At 35.0% G+C, this 16,992-nt stretch overlaps 3 protein-coding genes across 3 annotated transcripts in view; 1 reads left to right on the top strand and 2 right to left on the bottom strand.

The window, feature by feature from the left end:
* LOC142336427 (beta-soluble NSF attachment protein-like) overlaps nt 1-16,992 on the bottom strand; it is a 409,326-nt gene that overhangs the window by 363,877 nt on the left and 28,457 nt on the right. The gene's annotated exons all lie outside the window — the stretch shown is intronic.
* On the top strand, nt 2,461-4,757 carry LOC142337265 (mitochondrial thiamine pyrophosphate carrier-like). The gene is made up of 2 exons (XM_075386421.1): nt 2,461-3,855; nt 4,441-4,757. The coding sequence occupies exons 1-2, from the start codon at nt 3,274-3,276 to the stop codon at nt 4,642-4,644; spliced, it is 786 nt and encodes a 261-aa protein (XP_075242536.1). The 5' UTR covers nt 2,461-3,273; the 3' UTR covers nt 4,645-4,757.
* LOC142337266 (uncharacterized) lies at nt 9,049-14,438 on the bottom strand. Its single transcript, XM_075386423.1, has 3 exons — nt 14,012-14,438; nt 10,952-11,159; nt 9,049-9,415 (listed from the first exon to the last, which is right to left on the bottom strand). The coding sequence occupies exons 1-3, from the start codon at nt 14,115-14,117 to the stop codon at nt 9,106-9,108; spliced, it is 624 nt and encodes a 207-aa protein (XP_075242538.1). The 5' UTR covers nt 14,118-14,438; the 3' UTR covers nt 9,049-9,105.

Below are 16,992 nucleotides of genomic sequence, written 5' to 3' on the forward strand. Positions count from 1 at the left end.
CCACACACCTGAACTGAAAAAATTGTAACGCTTTTTTTATGTTATATTGGTATTCCGGTATTCTGCCGGCTTTGATTTATGCGATTTTTTGTTTGCCAGTTTTTTCGTCTGGCGCTTTTGACTTTTCGTCCTCAAAAAGGGGATACACTGGTAGCGCCCAGCGGGCATTAAGTGCTCTTAGAGCCTTTCAGCTCTATTTCAGCTAAAATATTTTGGAGACTTATACTTATGGTGTGAAGGGCGGTTCTTAGAGGTTGAGACAGCCCCCCCCCCCGTGGCTAGCTACTGACGAAGCCAACCGTTTGCTGGTCGTTTGAGAGCAATTCGCCCGACGTTAGTCGGTTATGTTTTGAATAAGTCACTGTAGTGCTTGGAAAATTAGGAAGAAGAAACCGTGATTAGTATGGCGTTTTTTATATTAAGGGTTCAGTTAAATACACGCGTAAATTGCAGTACAATAGCTTGCGGTCCTCTGAGGTAGTTGCCAAAGTAATTCATTCGAATATAAAATGTTTCCGAATAGAATGTAATTGACCCATCCGGTTTTGGCGACATAGATGCAAAGCAGGGCGAATCAGTACCTGATCATTCTGACGGTAGATTACATTATATCAATAGAGCTAGCTACCTTTAATATTTCAAGTTTGTTTTCTCAATATGCAATAGTGTGCTATGCACAGCAATATGTGGATGAGTGTTCGTTTTTTTGAAAATAATTGTCCGGAGTGCTTTGGTTTATTCTGTTTTAGGTTTTTCCGTCTTTCGACAATTTTTCATTAAAATATCTGAAAAACTGGTATACAACAGCAGATTTCCTGTAGGAATTTTGTGTACGTTGCTTCCGTGGACAACAATTAAACGGAGCACAATGTTCGGACCGGAGTAAAATCTGACTATGGTATTAATTTTTGTTAAGGTTGATTAAATTGATTAGCATTTTTCGCAGCTCAACACGAGGAAATAAAAAAAGCAATAAAAACATGCACTAATTTTGGAAAATGTTTGACGTGTTTGGTACAAAGTTGAATGCGTTACATTTTTTTCAAATGATCACTCCAGCCGTTGTAATTTTAGAAAGAAAGCAAATGCAAAAAAAACTTGCTGATCCAATGATGACGAACCGTGCCTGTAACTCAAGCTAAGACGTCTGGAAAATTCTCAAAATGCAGCAAAAACAACCAAAACGGTCACTAAGATCCAACTCTCCACCTTATTAAACCTGTGATGCTATCTGTGGTTTTCGCATAAATATTACATTGTGTGCTCAAGAAATTCGAACAATAATTAATGTGCAGATATTGGAAAATGTTTCTACTTCTATGCTCTTTGACATCTTTGGGAAACAAGAAACTGAAAAGAGAGCAATGCAGCTGGGAATTTTGGCTTTCACAAAAAATTGTCAGCAAAGTGTTTAAGTTGGTTACATGACAATTTAACCAATTCCATTTTACCCAAAGTCATTTTAGCCCACCTGCCAACTTACTCAATGCTCTTTGATATTTTGGTTCAATTATCCAATGTTCGGTTGTGATAGCTTCATATCAAATCCCACGGGCCATTTAATTGTATAGTCGGCTAAATAGTCGTTCTGGTAATTTTAACAATAGGGTAAATTGAAGTTGGCATTTGGTAAAATGGCAGTTGGTGTATAATGGCATTGGAAAAAAATGGAATTGCGTAAGTTGCACCGCTTAAGTTGCTAATCGTTTGTACTGCTACTGTACACCCCATTTTGATGTTTTTGGTGACTAAGGAATATTGTATTTTTACTGCCAATTATTATGGCCAAAATGAAAAGGAACTGAAATGCTAATTTAAAAAAGTTAATAATTTTGTCTTTTTACTTCAAAAGTTTTGTGTTTTTTGCAAAAATCATTCAGTTCATAAGAACTATTAACAGAAAGTTGCGTTTTTTACGCCAAACGGAACGATAAAAGGCAAGTTTGACAAAAAGAAATTTTAAGTGAAAACATTATGCTCATTGAGAGAACTTCATATCTGGGAAGTTAAGATGGGTAATTGTCGCTTTCAGTCACCTCGAACAACTCTTATCCATTTTAGGAAAATTTTAGGGGCTAAACTGAAAAATATCTAACAAACGCTGAGCTATACAAACCGAAATGAATATTTTTTAAATCTTGTTTATTTACTTGAAAGAAATAGCGTCCTGAGAAAACTCGATGAGGTGACTTAGTTACCATTTGAACTTAAATGCATGTTCAAAAATTAACTCACAAAATAAGCAAAAAAACTAGAAGGTAGACAAGGAGAACAGTGCCCAAAACTAGCACCCGATGCCCGGAAAAAGTCTCATTACATTGAATTATTGCCTACTCTGCTAACAACATTGGAGTCTGATGGTCCTGACTACAAAAATTGAAAAAAAAACGTTATTCGGACGTAATATTCAAGCTTAAATTGTTCATCTTGTTTATATTGGTTTTCTCAAGCATTGAGTTGATTCCATCGTAATCAACGACAGCGCTCAAGTGTAACTCAAATTCTTTGATTTGTAATGTCTTTGTTCAGCTTAGTTAATAGATTTTTGAGCCACAGCGATCGGGTTAAAAATACGAGTGAATACGGAAAGTTTCGAAAATTTTGCGAGGTCTGATGTAGGTTGCGAATATTTTTTTTCACCGTCCGGGCATAGCAAAAGGTTTTAAAATCATTGTTGTTATGATTTCAAAAATACTTCCTAAGTATTTTTCTCATAGGATGAATGGAAGAAATTCGCAAGTACTTGAAGCTAAAATGGCGTGACACGACTCAAGTTGTTCTGCGCGTTTGGTATACCACTTTTCCAATTTATACCACTTTTCCAATTTATGAAGTAGAATATACAAATGTAAGAAAAATGAAGATGGCGACGTAGATACATTGCATCTAATTTGTGTACATTTTCTTTTGGTAGAGTTATTAATAATAACACGCTGTATTAAGCGATGACGAGCAGCTATATATTAACGTTATTATATTATCGGCATATTAAGAGTAAGAGCAGTTTTTGCTATTACTTAATATCTGAGCTTTTGTGCGATCATTCTAGATAAATTGAGCTTTTCTTAAATGAAACACCTCTGGTCTATATGACTTCCGTTTTCATTTCCTATTTTAAACCTGGATTCGGTCAAGAATTTTTCAGTGTCATCGGCGGCTATTGCCGGAGCTTTAACTGGATGTTCGGTTCGGTTGCTTGTAAATCCATTTGACGTCATCAAAATACGATGGCAGCTCCAGGCGGAAATCATATCAACCAATCAGAATCGGCAGATGTTGGCTAATCGAGGGTACAACAGCAAATATCAATCGTGGCTTCAAACATGTCGGAACATATTGAACGAAGAGGGTGTGAAATCTTTCTGGAAAGGTCATTTATCCGGCCAAGCCTTAACTATTGTGTATAATTCTGTACAATTTTCAACGTACAAGTTTTTGACCCAGAAGTTAAAAGATTTGAATTATTCGAAAGATAATTTTCTTCTTCAATTTGCAATCGGAGGATTTAGCGGTTCCGTGGCAACGGTTGCTGCGTTGCCTTTGGACGTTATCAGAACTCGAATGGTTTCACAAGGTGCTAAGCCGTTTTATTCTTCAATTCCAGATGCAATTTTAAAAATACATAAAGCAGACGGTGCTATTGGATTTTACAGAGGAACAGTTCCGGCAGTTGTTCAGACATTCCCTGCAGCGGGGCTTACTTTTGGGTTTTACAAAATGTTTCACACAGCCTTGAGACAGTTTCCGATTATTGAGGAAAACGTAGTGAATGTTGCATCCGGATTCTTTTCTGGCTTGCTCGTCAAGGTGTTTGTTCATCCACTGGATGTGTTCAAAAAGCGTCTCATGATTCAGGTTAGAACCCCGAATGCCTTTTGATTCAGAAAATGAAGGTTTTTATAATTTGTGTAAAAAACAGTTTAGTAAATAAGGTCTGAGCAGCCATCCGTTGCTAACACCGATTTGTGCGCATAGCATACAGTACGCACCGAATCTTTTCTTTTATGCACCCCACTCCCCAAAAAAGAATTCAGCTTAGTAGGTGCATACTGTTTGCAACCCTCAAGGGACGTGCTGTATAACTAGGTTGCACATCATACTGAGGCACAAACTGAAAAGATCGTAGACATAATACAGTACGAAAGGATCTGGGAGTACTTTGAAGGAAATCCGGGTATATTTTCGAATGAGAAAAGAATACGAACAGCTGCTGCCGTGAAGTCACTAAGTCACTTTACAACTATATTCCCTATTGTTGTTCCAGTTAAAAGCAAGACATCATGCCTGATCTCTAACTCCGAACCGCTTTTTATCAGTTCCTCTCATCAAATTTCTCAAGGACATAAGCTGAGTTGCGTTGGACTGAATGAATATTGCTTCACCGGGTGTTTGTTTTGAGTTTGTTACTCGAAAGTATTAGTTATTGTTGTTTACTTCTAGGGCTTTGAAGAAGCTAGACGAGGATTCGGAAGATATGTTGTCTACAAAGGGTTCACTGACTGTGCAGTTACCATGATGAGAGAAGAAGGCGTGGGTGGTCTCTTCAAGGGAGCTAGTCCCAACCTTGTCAAGGGTGCGATCTCCACAGCTCTGACCTTCGGATTCTTTGAACTGTATTGCAAAATGCTCAAAGATTCAGCTTAGGATTATTCTCATATTCAAATGCAGGATTTTTGAACCTGATATGTAAATGGTTGATATAATTTTGTAATTAGATGCCAAGTGGTTCATTTCGCAATTAATTTTTGACAAATTTGTTTTGAAATAGATAATTCTTTGGCACAAGAAGGGTGTACAATGAACTTTTGCTGCTACCTGATCTTTAAGCAACGTTAGCTGCTTGTAATATGAGGCGGCATAGGCTGTGGGCCGAAAACGCGCGTTATGTTTTATAGCTGCGAACCTATAAGCTGAGCGTAGCCTTATTGCGGTGCTCTATGTTTTGGTTTTTGTTTCGTCTTCTGACGCTCTGTTTTGTTTTACATTTCACTCCGCAAACTTCGATTGAACTTGAAATGAGGTGTTTGTTCTAAAACGTTTTAGTCATTTATATGGTTGGCAACTGAATCAACGCAATTTTTTATCTGTTGCTTTCTGTTTCCTACATTACGAAAGTCTGTTTCGATGCCATTTCGGCAATCTGTATACTGTTTGTAAATTTTTCCGAAAAAAAAACAGTGTCAATTTTTAATGTGTTTTGTTAATTTAGACAGCCTAAACATAAAAGTCTTAATTTTACAACTAGAATTTTTAACTAGAAATTGCGGCCCACAACGGCTCGATAATGGAAACTGAAAACTTCAAATATTTTCTGAAGTGCGTCTTCCAAACCTGCGTTGCTTTTTGTAAAACTAAGATGGAAAAAACGTTTGAATTCTCAGAGTATGTTGTGAGTCTACTCGTTTCAACTCCCCCCTCATATAAATTACGTTTAGTTATGTAGAGCGTTACTATGTAAAATATAGCATGTGCGTCTGGGGAAATAAAATTTATATACTCTGTAAGCTAAGGGGGGGGGGGGGCATTAGTCAATAGGGTGGCATAGGTTAGGGCAATTCGACGAAGAGTAGGCTGGGCGTATATGCCACCTAGACGTGATTATTGAGAGCAGAAAGTCAAATTTAAAGGCTCAACATTGGGTCTGAAATGTCTGGGTTAAATACACGACGTGCAATGTAGCTTTTCGTTCTGAAAATAATTGCAGGTATTGCTTGCTTAGTTGGTCATGGAATTCCATTCAGTACTGTCTTGAACGGCAATAGAAAATTGTTAGCAATACTCCTTTGTTGTATAGTTGAGCTAGACTTATAGATAAATAAGGTTATTCATAGAAACAGGTTGAATAATTAAATTATAAATATTTGCTAGCTAAATACAAAAAAGAAGAGCGCTGTACAATGAGTAAAAGCTCTCAGCGGCGTTCGAAAAGTATTTTTCAAATCTGATAATTCTCAACATCTAGTGTTCGATCACTTTGACAGCGAACTTCATGTAAAAAGGATAAAGAAGAAACAAAAAATCGTGTGAACGTTGCTAAACAAGTTTAGCCTGTTTTATAGCTGGATTTGAAAACTGTATTTCACAAAGTTTTCAAAAGTTCAACAGGCTATACAAACGTTGCGCCTCAGGCTCGTCAACAGATACTCATGCTTCTTGTCGTCAACTATAATTCGAGAATTGCCTGAATTTTAGATCTTAATTGAATTGTTTATAATGATAGTTCTCGTTAGTCTTCCTTAAAAGGCTGTCATTATAAACTGTCGTTTTCGATGATGTTATTATCATGTAGTTTCCACCTATTTTGTAATATTCGCAAACATTTTCAGCAATGAATACTTCTTGAATACGTTTTTCTGAAAAATTAAATGATGAAAGTTTTTACAAAATTGAATATTTTACCGAGGCTGGTGATTTTTTCTCGACACCAAAATTTCAAAACGTTATTTATGATTAGTTTTTAAATATCTGTATCGTATCATATGTAGTACCAACTGTTTTAATTCAAAGATGTTTGATAATGTCTACTGTTTATTGAAGTCAAATGCGAAAAGAGATTTTAAAAAAAATAATTCTGAGACAATTTTGCAAAATTTTCTTCCTTCATTTCTTTTTAGGATTTTTAAACGAAGAAATCAAATTTTTTCAATGTGAGCTGCACTATAGAGCAAAATTTTTATGTAATTTTTGGCATTGACTTAAAATTAATTTTTCTAGAAAAAAGAAATATTTGTTGTCAAAGAGTCAGATTTCAACGTAAATAGGCGAGAAAAGTGAAAAAAACGTTCCGAACTTCAAACTTCAATATCTCGAGAAATTAAAAGTCGGCCAATATCGGTACAACAACCCATTCAGATTTTTGAGGGATTTCTAATAATATCTTTTTGAGGGATTTCTAAGATGTCGATTGTCGTTCGAGAGCAAGTTGTTCTGCGTTAGTCGGCAACGTATTAGTTTTTATTTCAAGGGCTTTGACGAAGCTAGACGAGAACTCGGAAGATATGTTGTCTACAAATGGTTAACTTACGGGCAGTTACCATGTTCAGAGAAGAAGACGTGGGTGGTCTCTTCAAGGTAGCCAGTCCCAACCTTGTCATGGGTGCGATCTCCACAGCTCTGACTTTCGGATTCTTTGAACTGTATTGCAAAATGCTCAAGGATTCAGCTTAAGATTATTCTCATATTTAAATGCAGGAATTTTGAATCTGAGATATAAATGGTTGGTTTAATTTTGTAATTAGATGCCAAGTGGTTCATTTCGCAATTAAATTTTGACAAATTATTTTTGAAATAGATAAAATTCTTTTGGAGAGTGCAGAATGAACTTATGCTGCTACCTGATCTTTAAGCAACGTGAACCGCACTTTGGAGCAAACTAGGTAAATTTTGACATTGGCCTAAAACAATTTTTCTAGAAATAACAAATTTTTATCAATGAGTCAGATTTCAACGTAAATAGTCGAGAAAAGTGAAAAAAATTCGGAATTTCAAACCTTATTAACTAGAGAAATCAAAAGTTGACCAGTATCTTTTCAACAATCCTTTCAGGTGACTTTTATTTCGTTTTCAATTTCAAGGCACTGACTGATAATGATCAGATATTGTTAAGCAGTTTTAAATGAAATGCAATTTTTAATTTCACAAATGAAATGATGTTTTTAATTATGTCAATCTTTAATAAACTCTCGATTTTCTCGAAGAAAGGTAAGACGCAGAAAATATGGTTTTCAATATGGTTTAACAGGGCTTAAAATATGGTTTTCTTTTATACCATTTATACCATTTTTTCCATCGCAATTTACAAAAAATGTGCGCCAATTGAATGGAACTCCGCAAAAAAATAACGAAATTTCATTTTCGCTTTCCAATAGCCGAACTTGTTTCTCTCTCCGTCTCAAGTCTCAATTTCTCTTCTTCTTCATCGAGCATATGCTGTGACTTTGCCTCCGATTTTGACTTTTATTGATAGAGACTGAAAATAGTCCAAAATTCTCCTTTTTTGGGTGACATGTTATCGGTGTTAATTACAATTAGGAGAGTAGTGTATATTCAAGCTCATGTTTTGATTTAGTGACCATAGATAAGCGTCCCGTGAGATCAATAATCTTCAGTCTCTCAGGCTCGAAACATAACCGCGTTTTGTCTGATTATTTCGAGGTACTTCGCATTAATGCGAGCTAATTCGAGTCACGGCCAGTTATTCGTATTGTCCGTCTAATCATGACTAATTCGACTGATTCAACCGGTTCATTTTTCCACCACCTCAACCGGGGTACTCCATTGCTACAATAAAAAATGCCGTAGCCGGCCAAATATAGTCAACGGAGATCCTTCGGGTAAAGAACAATTTGATTCTTCTCTACCGTTAAGCATTTCCAAATGTTAGAAACCCAGAATAAAAAATTGCAATTGCAGGAGAATAAGATCTCGTGCCAAGCTATGTATTTGTTTGGACATAATAATAAACTTAACATACAAAATGCATAAACAATGCATTATGCAGTCTAATTGATGAGGAAATAAATTATCCGAAAATGCAGGTTTGTTATTTTTAAACGGTTGCTGAGATGGAATACTACACATTTACACATCTGCCCGAATTCGACTGCACTTCTTCTTGTAAGCTTGCATCTGTAACTTGACGTTGATTATGAAAAATGCGTAAGACGTTTTGTCTAGATGCACAATTAGAACTACTGAAACAACATTTGAGTCTTGCCCAGGGAACATTTGGCGAGCCCAGAAACCTGCAGTTTGTTCGGTTTGGCCTTTTCCGACTGCCCACCGGTGCCCAAATTTTCTGCAGCCAGGTTTACGCATGACTTTCGGTCTGTTTGATCTGGCCCATCTCTGACTTTTGGACTTGAAAGATCTGGACACCCTGTCTGCATTAGCTAAAGTCGGGCGGGCAAATCTTGGGCCGCGAGTGTCAAATAAATTAGTCAATTCCTCCAATAAAATTACGAAAATGAATTTTTTAGGTCAATAATGGAGTCATGCAAAATTTAGATTCAAAACAAGCGTTATTATTAGTTAAATTTCAATCCCGCTCGCTTGACAACATCAACCGCAAACCTCCACATTAAGTTTCACAACGTCAATATAGTCTCAATTTTCCATCTGATCGCGAATACGAATAAATTCAGCTCTTGCCAAATCATGTAGCCAGCCAAGTTTGCTGAAATTATCCATCTGATGTTTTCGAAAATAAGCACTAAGGCTATCAAAAGTAATCGCTTGATTTCCGAACTCCTGATTTAGACTGTAGTACTCCATTAAGATATCTTTAACATCACGCATCGATCTCACACTCCGATCCCAGTTGCAAAAGAACTTCACTGCTTCTTTAAGCAGGACTTGCAACGTATCTCGGGGAACCAGTTGGAAATCGCGTTTACAGTCTGCTAATTGGCAATGCCTAAAAAGGCAACTTGGCAACCCCCGTGATTTCGGAGTTTTTTTTTCGAAACAGTCAAATTAGATTATTACCAAAAGGTTTAAGATACTTGAAACAAAAACAATATACACAAATCATGCAAGCATTAATTAATACAGGGAAGCTCGGTAGTGTGTGTTTGTATATCAAGTTCCGCCCCCGCTTATCCAAATTTTTGACAACAAATGAGGAAGAGATAAGAAACTTCCATTAAATCACAAACTGCTCTAAAACAATCGCTAAACGAATCAAACTGTCTTAATGAGACTACGAGACAACACACATAACAAAAAAAACAATTAAAATAATATATAGAGCAAAATGCAGCCCAACGACCTTGAAGCATCAGATAAGAATCATAAAATCAGATGAGCACTGTCAAATGAGCGAGCACAAATAAAACCTCAATTGAACAAAAAAGAGAAAAGCAGCCTGGGCCAGTCCGTAACCCAACTAGGTATCAAGTCGACAAAAAGAAGATCAAAACGGGGCAAAGTTTTTAAAACTCGCATTTCTTGAAACATATGATTATAAGAAATCATTACGATAATGAAATTTGCACTGATACTGATTCATGGCATAATTCAAAGTAAGTAATACAACTACAAAAAACCGCAAACACAGACATAAACCAAAAATTTAATCGAAAATTTTGAAAAAATTGAAAGCATTCAAACCATCTTTCTACCGAAAATAATATAAATTTTCTAATTATCCTCTTTTAAACGCCCTTTGGGCCCGTCATTATCATAACTTTTCGACAGGGCACAGAAAGAAACTACAAATAATGGTCATAAATCAATTTGTGGAAAATACAGCCGGAAAAAAAACAAAAAAAAAAACAAATTTTGTTTCGCTAAAAAAGATGGGACTTGTCTTTAATTATGAGAGACTCAGCTACAAGTTGCCAGAGTTCCAGAATTAAGATTACGGAAGCAGCAAATTTGAAAAGAAACACAAAGTTTTAAAGTCATCAGAGCCGTCAGGTATCAATTGAAAGCAATAGATGTTTTCGCTTTATTATCTTTAACCAATTATTCAGACTATGACATAGGGTTAGAAAAAGGACAACAAGAGGTCAAAACTTGAGAAATTATTAAAAAACTTGATTATTATTATTATAATTATTATTATTATTATTACCTTGATTTTTTCCTGAAAATATGGACAGCGGTCCTTTATAGTCCTAATCTATTTCGATTGTAAAAAGAGTAGAATGAAATAGCTTTTATTACTGTGCCTCTAATGGAAACATTAAAATTCTTCCAAAATTTTTTACTATCAAAATTCTAAAAAAGCAGGAAAAACCTATTCCAGAACACTCCTATAGGAAGCGGGATTGCATAATTGGTTTTATGACCCCTTCACAAAATATTATTTGTCATAATAGCAATGTTACTATTTCAAAGTTTCAGAAAGTAAATGCTCTTCGAGGGGGGGGGGGGGGGGGGAGAGTTATGAGTCATTTGCCCAGGAAGCTTAGCCACCGAAATAGAATAGATCCAAAAATTAACGTACCACTCTCGGCAGGTCCATTGTAATTGTGTTGCTCGGGTATTACCAAAGAAGGCGACAAAAGGGTACTGCCTTCGAACACATTGGGCGGGATCGTTGTTGCACTTCAACACGTACGGTAACAGATGATTTTTGAACATCCGATGTTTCACCCAGATTTCCGGAAAGCGACATGTTCGAAACGACGATATTTTCGTCGCGGACTTCGTTTCTAATCAGAAAACAAGTCAAAATTCAACTTTTTATTATTCAGGTGTTTTTTCAGGTAAATTCACCTAAACTTAGCATCATCTATTTTATAACTCCCCAGGTTGAGATTCAGACGAAAATTGGTTTATGATCAGACCCAGTCGATCAGCGTTCTGATCAGAGACTCATCTGAAGTCCGATAGCTCTGATCAGAAAGAAGGAGTCAAGCTGATACTAAAGGCCGGTCCCCTTCAGAGGAAGTTTTGATCAACTGGAGACCACGAAGTTCCTTATGGAAAGCTGTCTTAACTCATCCATTGAGTCAGAAAAGTACACTCAGCGGTACACTAAAAAAATTTGGTGTCAATTGTTGGGTTTAGTTTTCTTTAGCAATACTTTTATAATTGATTTTTCCTTAGATGAATTAAATGCTGCAAACATCAGTTTTTATGAAATGAATATATTATAGCAAAACTAAGAGATTTGTTCATAAGTAAAATTTTTTTCCCAAAAGACTCATTCGAGCGCACTTGAGTCTGATCAGAGTCGGATTAAGGTCTGGGCAATGGTCTGAATTTGAGTCTGGACCATGGTCTGAAGATGGTCTGACCAGAACGCCTTCGGTCAGAAATGTCTGACCAGAGACCCTTTGTGTCTGGGAAGTCTGATCAGAGGCATCTTGGGTCTGGAAAGTCTGATCAGGGTTAATTTCCGTCTGGAAAGTCTGTTCAGAGATAATTTTGGAGTGAAAAATCTGATCAGACAAAAATTTGGATCTGGACCTCAACCTGGGTCAGCGCTTAGTATCTTTAAAAATTACACTGCCTTGATCTTTGCAAAGAATATCAACCTATATGACACTTAGTTCAAAATAAGTAAAAGGCTATCTACAGTTTTTCTTTACACAACTTAAAGCCTTCTGTGTAATTAGAAGTAATCACGTGGTCCTCTACTTGAAAAGAATGTATTATTTCTCGTTAAACCAATATAGTGTAACATTTCTTTTTTATTCAAACAGACATCGATTATAACAAACATTTGGATGCAAAAATTATTGGACATTTAATGTTTGGGATTATTTTGATATTGTTGTGCAATTCAACTGAAAAGTCATGAAAATTCTCCAGGAATTATTCAATGCGGTTTTAATCGAATTTGCGTGCTTTACGAAAAATGATTTTTTCAGAAATTTTTTTCAGGTAATTTGGTTTTAGTATAAATAATTCAATGCGTGAGTAGATAAAAAAACCAGAAGTAAAGACCAAAAGATTTCCTGAACTAATGTTTTCTCGGGGTTTTAGACCACGTTGAAAAGTGAACATGAGTAACTTTGCAGCATATAAAGAATCAAATAATCATTAAAAAATTCTGATCCAGATTGAAAAAACACGTAGAAACGGTACGTTGCTTTAGGGAAATGATCATTTTTGAATGTTAATTCAAGAACCGACTAACTTTAGGGATTTTGACTGTTGTTGATTGATGTCTTTAAGAAACATTTTTTGACAGATTTTATATGAGATGACTGTTTTAGAACGGGTTATTTTAGTACATAATGAGCGGTTTTGATATTTTATATCATAAAACAGCTCAACTTTCACCAGTGCTCTCTCATTTTTTGAACAAACTATAAGGCTCAGAGTATACAACGCAAAATGCTTTCTCAAAACTCGGAACTCTGTTTGATTAGAAGTAATCGTTCAGTCTTTCTCTTTAGATTGTTTAAAATGAATTTTTCATTGTTTCCTGTTTTTTTTGCTTAAATTTTTCCCATTATTTGTTGTTTCCTTCTTTAAAAAGTGACATAGGGTATAAACTACCAATCTACAAAAAATGTGCTAAGTTTATATGAATAAAGGCGGTTTTACCTCAAATTATGCCACATTATATTTTAAATTTTGAGTGATTCAAACTGAGCATTTGTAATTTAGTGAAAACTTCAACTTTAATCAAATGTTCTCACAAAAAACGTTGCGCATAACTTTTTTTGAGATCTCAATTTCAATGTTTGGTTCAACAGAAAAAACCAAAAATAACACCCGAGAGGTTTATAAAAGTTTTGCTGAGTTATCGTTTTCTCACAGTATTAGACAGCCGTTTTTGAAAGGTGAAGTTAGGTCATTTGCCATTCTAGAAAGTAGTACATTTTCATTTCAAAATTCTTGATCCTTTTTTGGCCAAGACAAGTCAAAAACTGTCTTTGTTTCTGATCATGATTGTTTTTGATACTGGTTTTCCGGAATCTGCCTATTCTTATGGATTTTGACGCTTTTTGAGTGGTATTTTTAGATGGCAGTTTTGATAATATTTTTTAGAAGGCGAGCGTGTCAGATCGTTTTTGCTGTAAGCTGTAAGTCAAGGACTGAAACCTTTTAAAAGTCATTTTTGAATACCTAGTTTTTACATAAGATGCATTCGAACTTTTTCATGAGATGTGATCAATTTCTTAAAAATGTTTAAATTTCTCAAGTTCTTAAAATGATGAAGAGTAATTCTTCTGAATACAGTTATATTAGAGATTTATTCATTCAAAGACATTTTGAGCATCTGAAGAAAAAAATATTATTTTTCTTGGCTAGCAAAGCGCACTGAGAAGAACGCCACCTATCATCCTCATCTCATAACATTATTATAATACAACAATGTCAAAGATAAGAGAAAAACCGCTCATTTTCGAAAAAAACTTGTAATTCTTTAAGTTCTGAAACAGTTGGAAAATTCATAGGTTAGTTTTAAAAATGATTTTTTACTAAAAAAATACCACTACGAAAGCGAAAATGCTAAGTAAAAAACGCTACTCTTTTCAGTTATGTGCGTTTTTGATTAAAAATGCATTTTTTGCTTATGTTTTCAGAAAAAGTGGGTTCTACTTACTTTCGAATTCACATGGGAAGATAAGTCTCAAGGTCGGCGTGATAACTTGCTTGCAGCTTGTCTCACAACGAGACCCAAAAATGTCGGCCGGGTTCTCTTTTTTCATGCGTGTCCCCAAAACTGGAATTGAACTCTTCAGATATGATCGAGCAATTGTTGCCCAATAAGCAAGTGATGGACCTTTTCAAGACATCTTTCCCTCTCTTACAAATTGGAAACACGATTTCTATATTAGTAGATTTAACACGAGTAAATTAGGTTGCAAGAGATACTAAAGTTTGCATAGTTCGAGTATCCCAGGATGCTGGTCATACAAATGTTATGAGTTGCTTTCAGCAAAAAGTCGCCAATCGCGAAAATTTGGCAAATTTTTTTGGGCGAGGTCTGAGTGCTTTTGTACTAATAAGGGCGACTGGAAAAAAATTGAGTATGGTCATGAGTTTAGTTTTATGAATGTCAAATATATTATTAGATGCCTCTTACAATGGTGCCCTAGTAATTGATTTCTCCATTAACGGGATCTGCGTTACCATACAAAGCTGATAAAAGTTTTCTTAAACATCAAATAAAACATGCGTGGTTTCTTAAGCCATACTTCCCGGTCATAAATGCTTTCATTCTTAGCATTCATAATTGTGTTCCCCTGTTAAGATTGAAAACCATACAAGAACAAATGATCTTGTTAACTGGAGTAAAAAAACCTTCAATGGCCTTAATTGGCTATGGTTATCTGCAAAACCAAAATATTTCTGTACAAAAATATTCCCACAATTGATTGAAGATGTAGAATGCTTATGAACAGAGACAAGGATGCTCGGTAATGTGCGTTCGCACATAACGTTGTGACCCCGCTTGTTCCACAAGTGTGGCCTAATTGTCTAATAAACGATGAAGAGATAAACTAAACTTTTAAAATAACTCAAAAAAATTGACAAAAATAATTGGTGTATGAATGAAAAAAATTCAAACTCCAATCACTAATTAAAGTAGCGTAAAGACACACTGTTAGGCCAATGTGACCTGCCATTATTAAGACTACGAGACAGAACAAACACAAAAAATCAAATAACAAACATTTACATCCAAAATTCATTGTCTATTTTTTAAAAAAAAAAACTACGTAAAAACGAGTTCAAATGGTTTTAATAAAAACCTAAACCTTACAGTTTGATAAAATAGTTTGCTATCCTCAACTAGTTTGCTATCCTCTAGAGTAAAACGTGGGGCCAGACCTTGATGAGACTCGTCAACAAGTAGACAAACAGAACAAAAACGACAAAGTTAAAAAACATATGTCTATGTTTTCCTGAAAACAAACACATTCAAATAATGAAAATCTTAAGATTTAATTTGAAATCTTAATTTGACAAAGACATGCAAACGTTAGCTAGCAACTGAAATCCTTGATTAGGTTCCTTTTTTCTCAAACAGAAGCTATTAAAATTTTTCAATACTCTGAATATGTCAGAAGTCGCCCAAATAAACGATAAATAGATAAAAATCAGAAATAAAATAAACAACTTGCAACAAAAACTGGTATTGAAGCCATTAAAACCGTTAGCAATGCAATAAAAATCTTAGATATATTCTCTTGTTTTTCTCGTGAACACGATAGGCAAATGGGCTTTGATAGGCTTTGATAGGCAAATCGCAGATAGGCTTTGATAGGCAAATCGCAGTTAATGAGAATAGGTAAGAAGTAGACAAAGAGAACTACAAATTGTAAAACAAAAAAATATTAGTATTTGATTCTAAAGTCATAAAAACTTTAGCAATAAACGGAAATCAGAAAATGGGATGCTTTGTTCTCGCGTTAAAAGCTGCAAAGAACTACATTTATCCAGTGTTTATCATTCAGCAGATCAAACTATTGTTTGTTTTTCCAAAAAAACAACATCGAGGCCATTAAAAGAATAGGCGATCCACTAAAAATTTTCGTTTGATATTCAACCTGTACTTGTTCATATCCAAGCGAAAAAACCGTAAAGCCGCAACAAAACGTAAAAATAATGAAAACGTAAAACCGCATTGAGTATCATTTTTTTTAAATCAATAGAAACATGATGCGAACTGTTTTGCTGACCTTAAGCTACAGTTTGGCCAAAAAGGAGAAAAAAGTCTCGAAGATCAATAATCCATTGTTGATTTTAAAAAAGCATTCTTAAAAGTGAAAACGACTTTAAGTCATCTACTAAAGAACTAAATTGGCTTCCAGTTGGACCTTGAAGCCAATTGGACATGTTGTTAGTTCTACTTGATTGGACTGTTTCTTTTCTGTAATTAATGTAGGAAAAAGTAAACAAAACTAGGAAAACGATTAGACCAAGACTATCCTTGCTATTTCTGTTCTTCTCTTTGGAACACGTATTTGTTCTGATTCCTATTGATAGCTGTAAATGGCTTGAAAAAGAAAGGTCAATATATCAAAAGTATATAACCTATTGCATAAATATCGAAATGATTTAGCAAAAAACCGGCCAATTCATAATTCAAGAGCACTTGCAAAAGATGCATACGTGAAACTAGCTTTCTTTGGAGTTAACAAAGATTGTCTGAGACGTTTTGACGGGTGTTAACCCGGTCAATGTAAACAAAGTGGACTAAAGAAGCTTATTTTTTCCATTTTGGATGAAAATGCTGAATTTTGAAAAATTAGGCAAAATTTTTTGTCATAAAATTGGATCAACTAATTCAGAAACTCTCTTTTGTTTTTAGAAGTAAACCCATCAAAACTATCGTTACAAATTTTAACTTATTTAAAAAAACAAAAGTGGCCAAAATAGCGTAAAGCCATGGAAATGAACAATAAGAACAAACGTCAATCAAATGTTCACAAAATTTCAAATCTCGATAACTCTGTGGAAATATGGAACTTTAAAAAAATCTTTTTCTAATATATTTTACGCTGGACGGTTTTTTTTGGTACCACACACAACCCTCTACGATGAATATATCGGTCGGCGAAAATTGACTGAACAAGA

The sequence above is a fragment of the Convolutriloba macropyga genome, chromosome 3, assembly GCF_964194025.1.
Source record: "Convolutriloba macropyga chromosome 3, txConMacr16.3, whole genome shotgun sequence".
Lineage (NCBI taxonomy): Eukaryota > Metazoa > Xenacoelomorpha > Acoela > Convolutidae > Convolutriloba > Convolutriloba macropyga.

What these genes read in the sequence shown, in the direction of transcription:
- LOC142337265 (XM_075386421.1), top strand. Translation starts at nt 3,274, where the DNA reads ATGTTGGCTAATCGAGGGTACAACAGCAAATATCAATCGTGGCTTCAA. An exon ending in AAAAGCGTCTCATGATTCAG is followed by an intron (nt 3,856 to 4,440) that starts GTTAGAACCCCG and finishes GTTTACTTCTAG; the next exon opens with GGCTTTGAAGAAGCTAGACG.
- LOC142337266 (XM_075386423.1), bottom strand. Translation starts at nt 14,117, where the DNA reads ATGAAAAAAGAGAACCCGGCCGACATTTTTGGGTCTCGTTGTGAGACA. An exon ending in CTTCCCATGTGAATTCGAAA is followed by an intron (nt 11,160 to 14,011) that starts GTAAGTAGAACC and finishes TTTTCTGATTAG; the next exon opens with AAACGAAGTCCGCGACGAAA. An exon ending in CAATGGACCTGCCGAGAGTG is followed by an intron (nt 9,416 to 10,951) that starts GTACGTTAATTT and finishes TTGCCTTTTTAG; the next exon opens with GCATTGCCAATTAGCAGACT.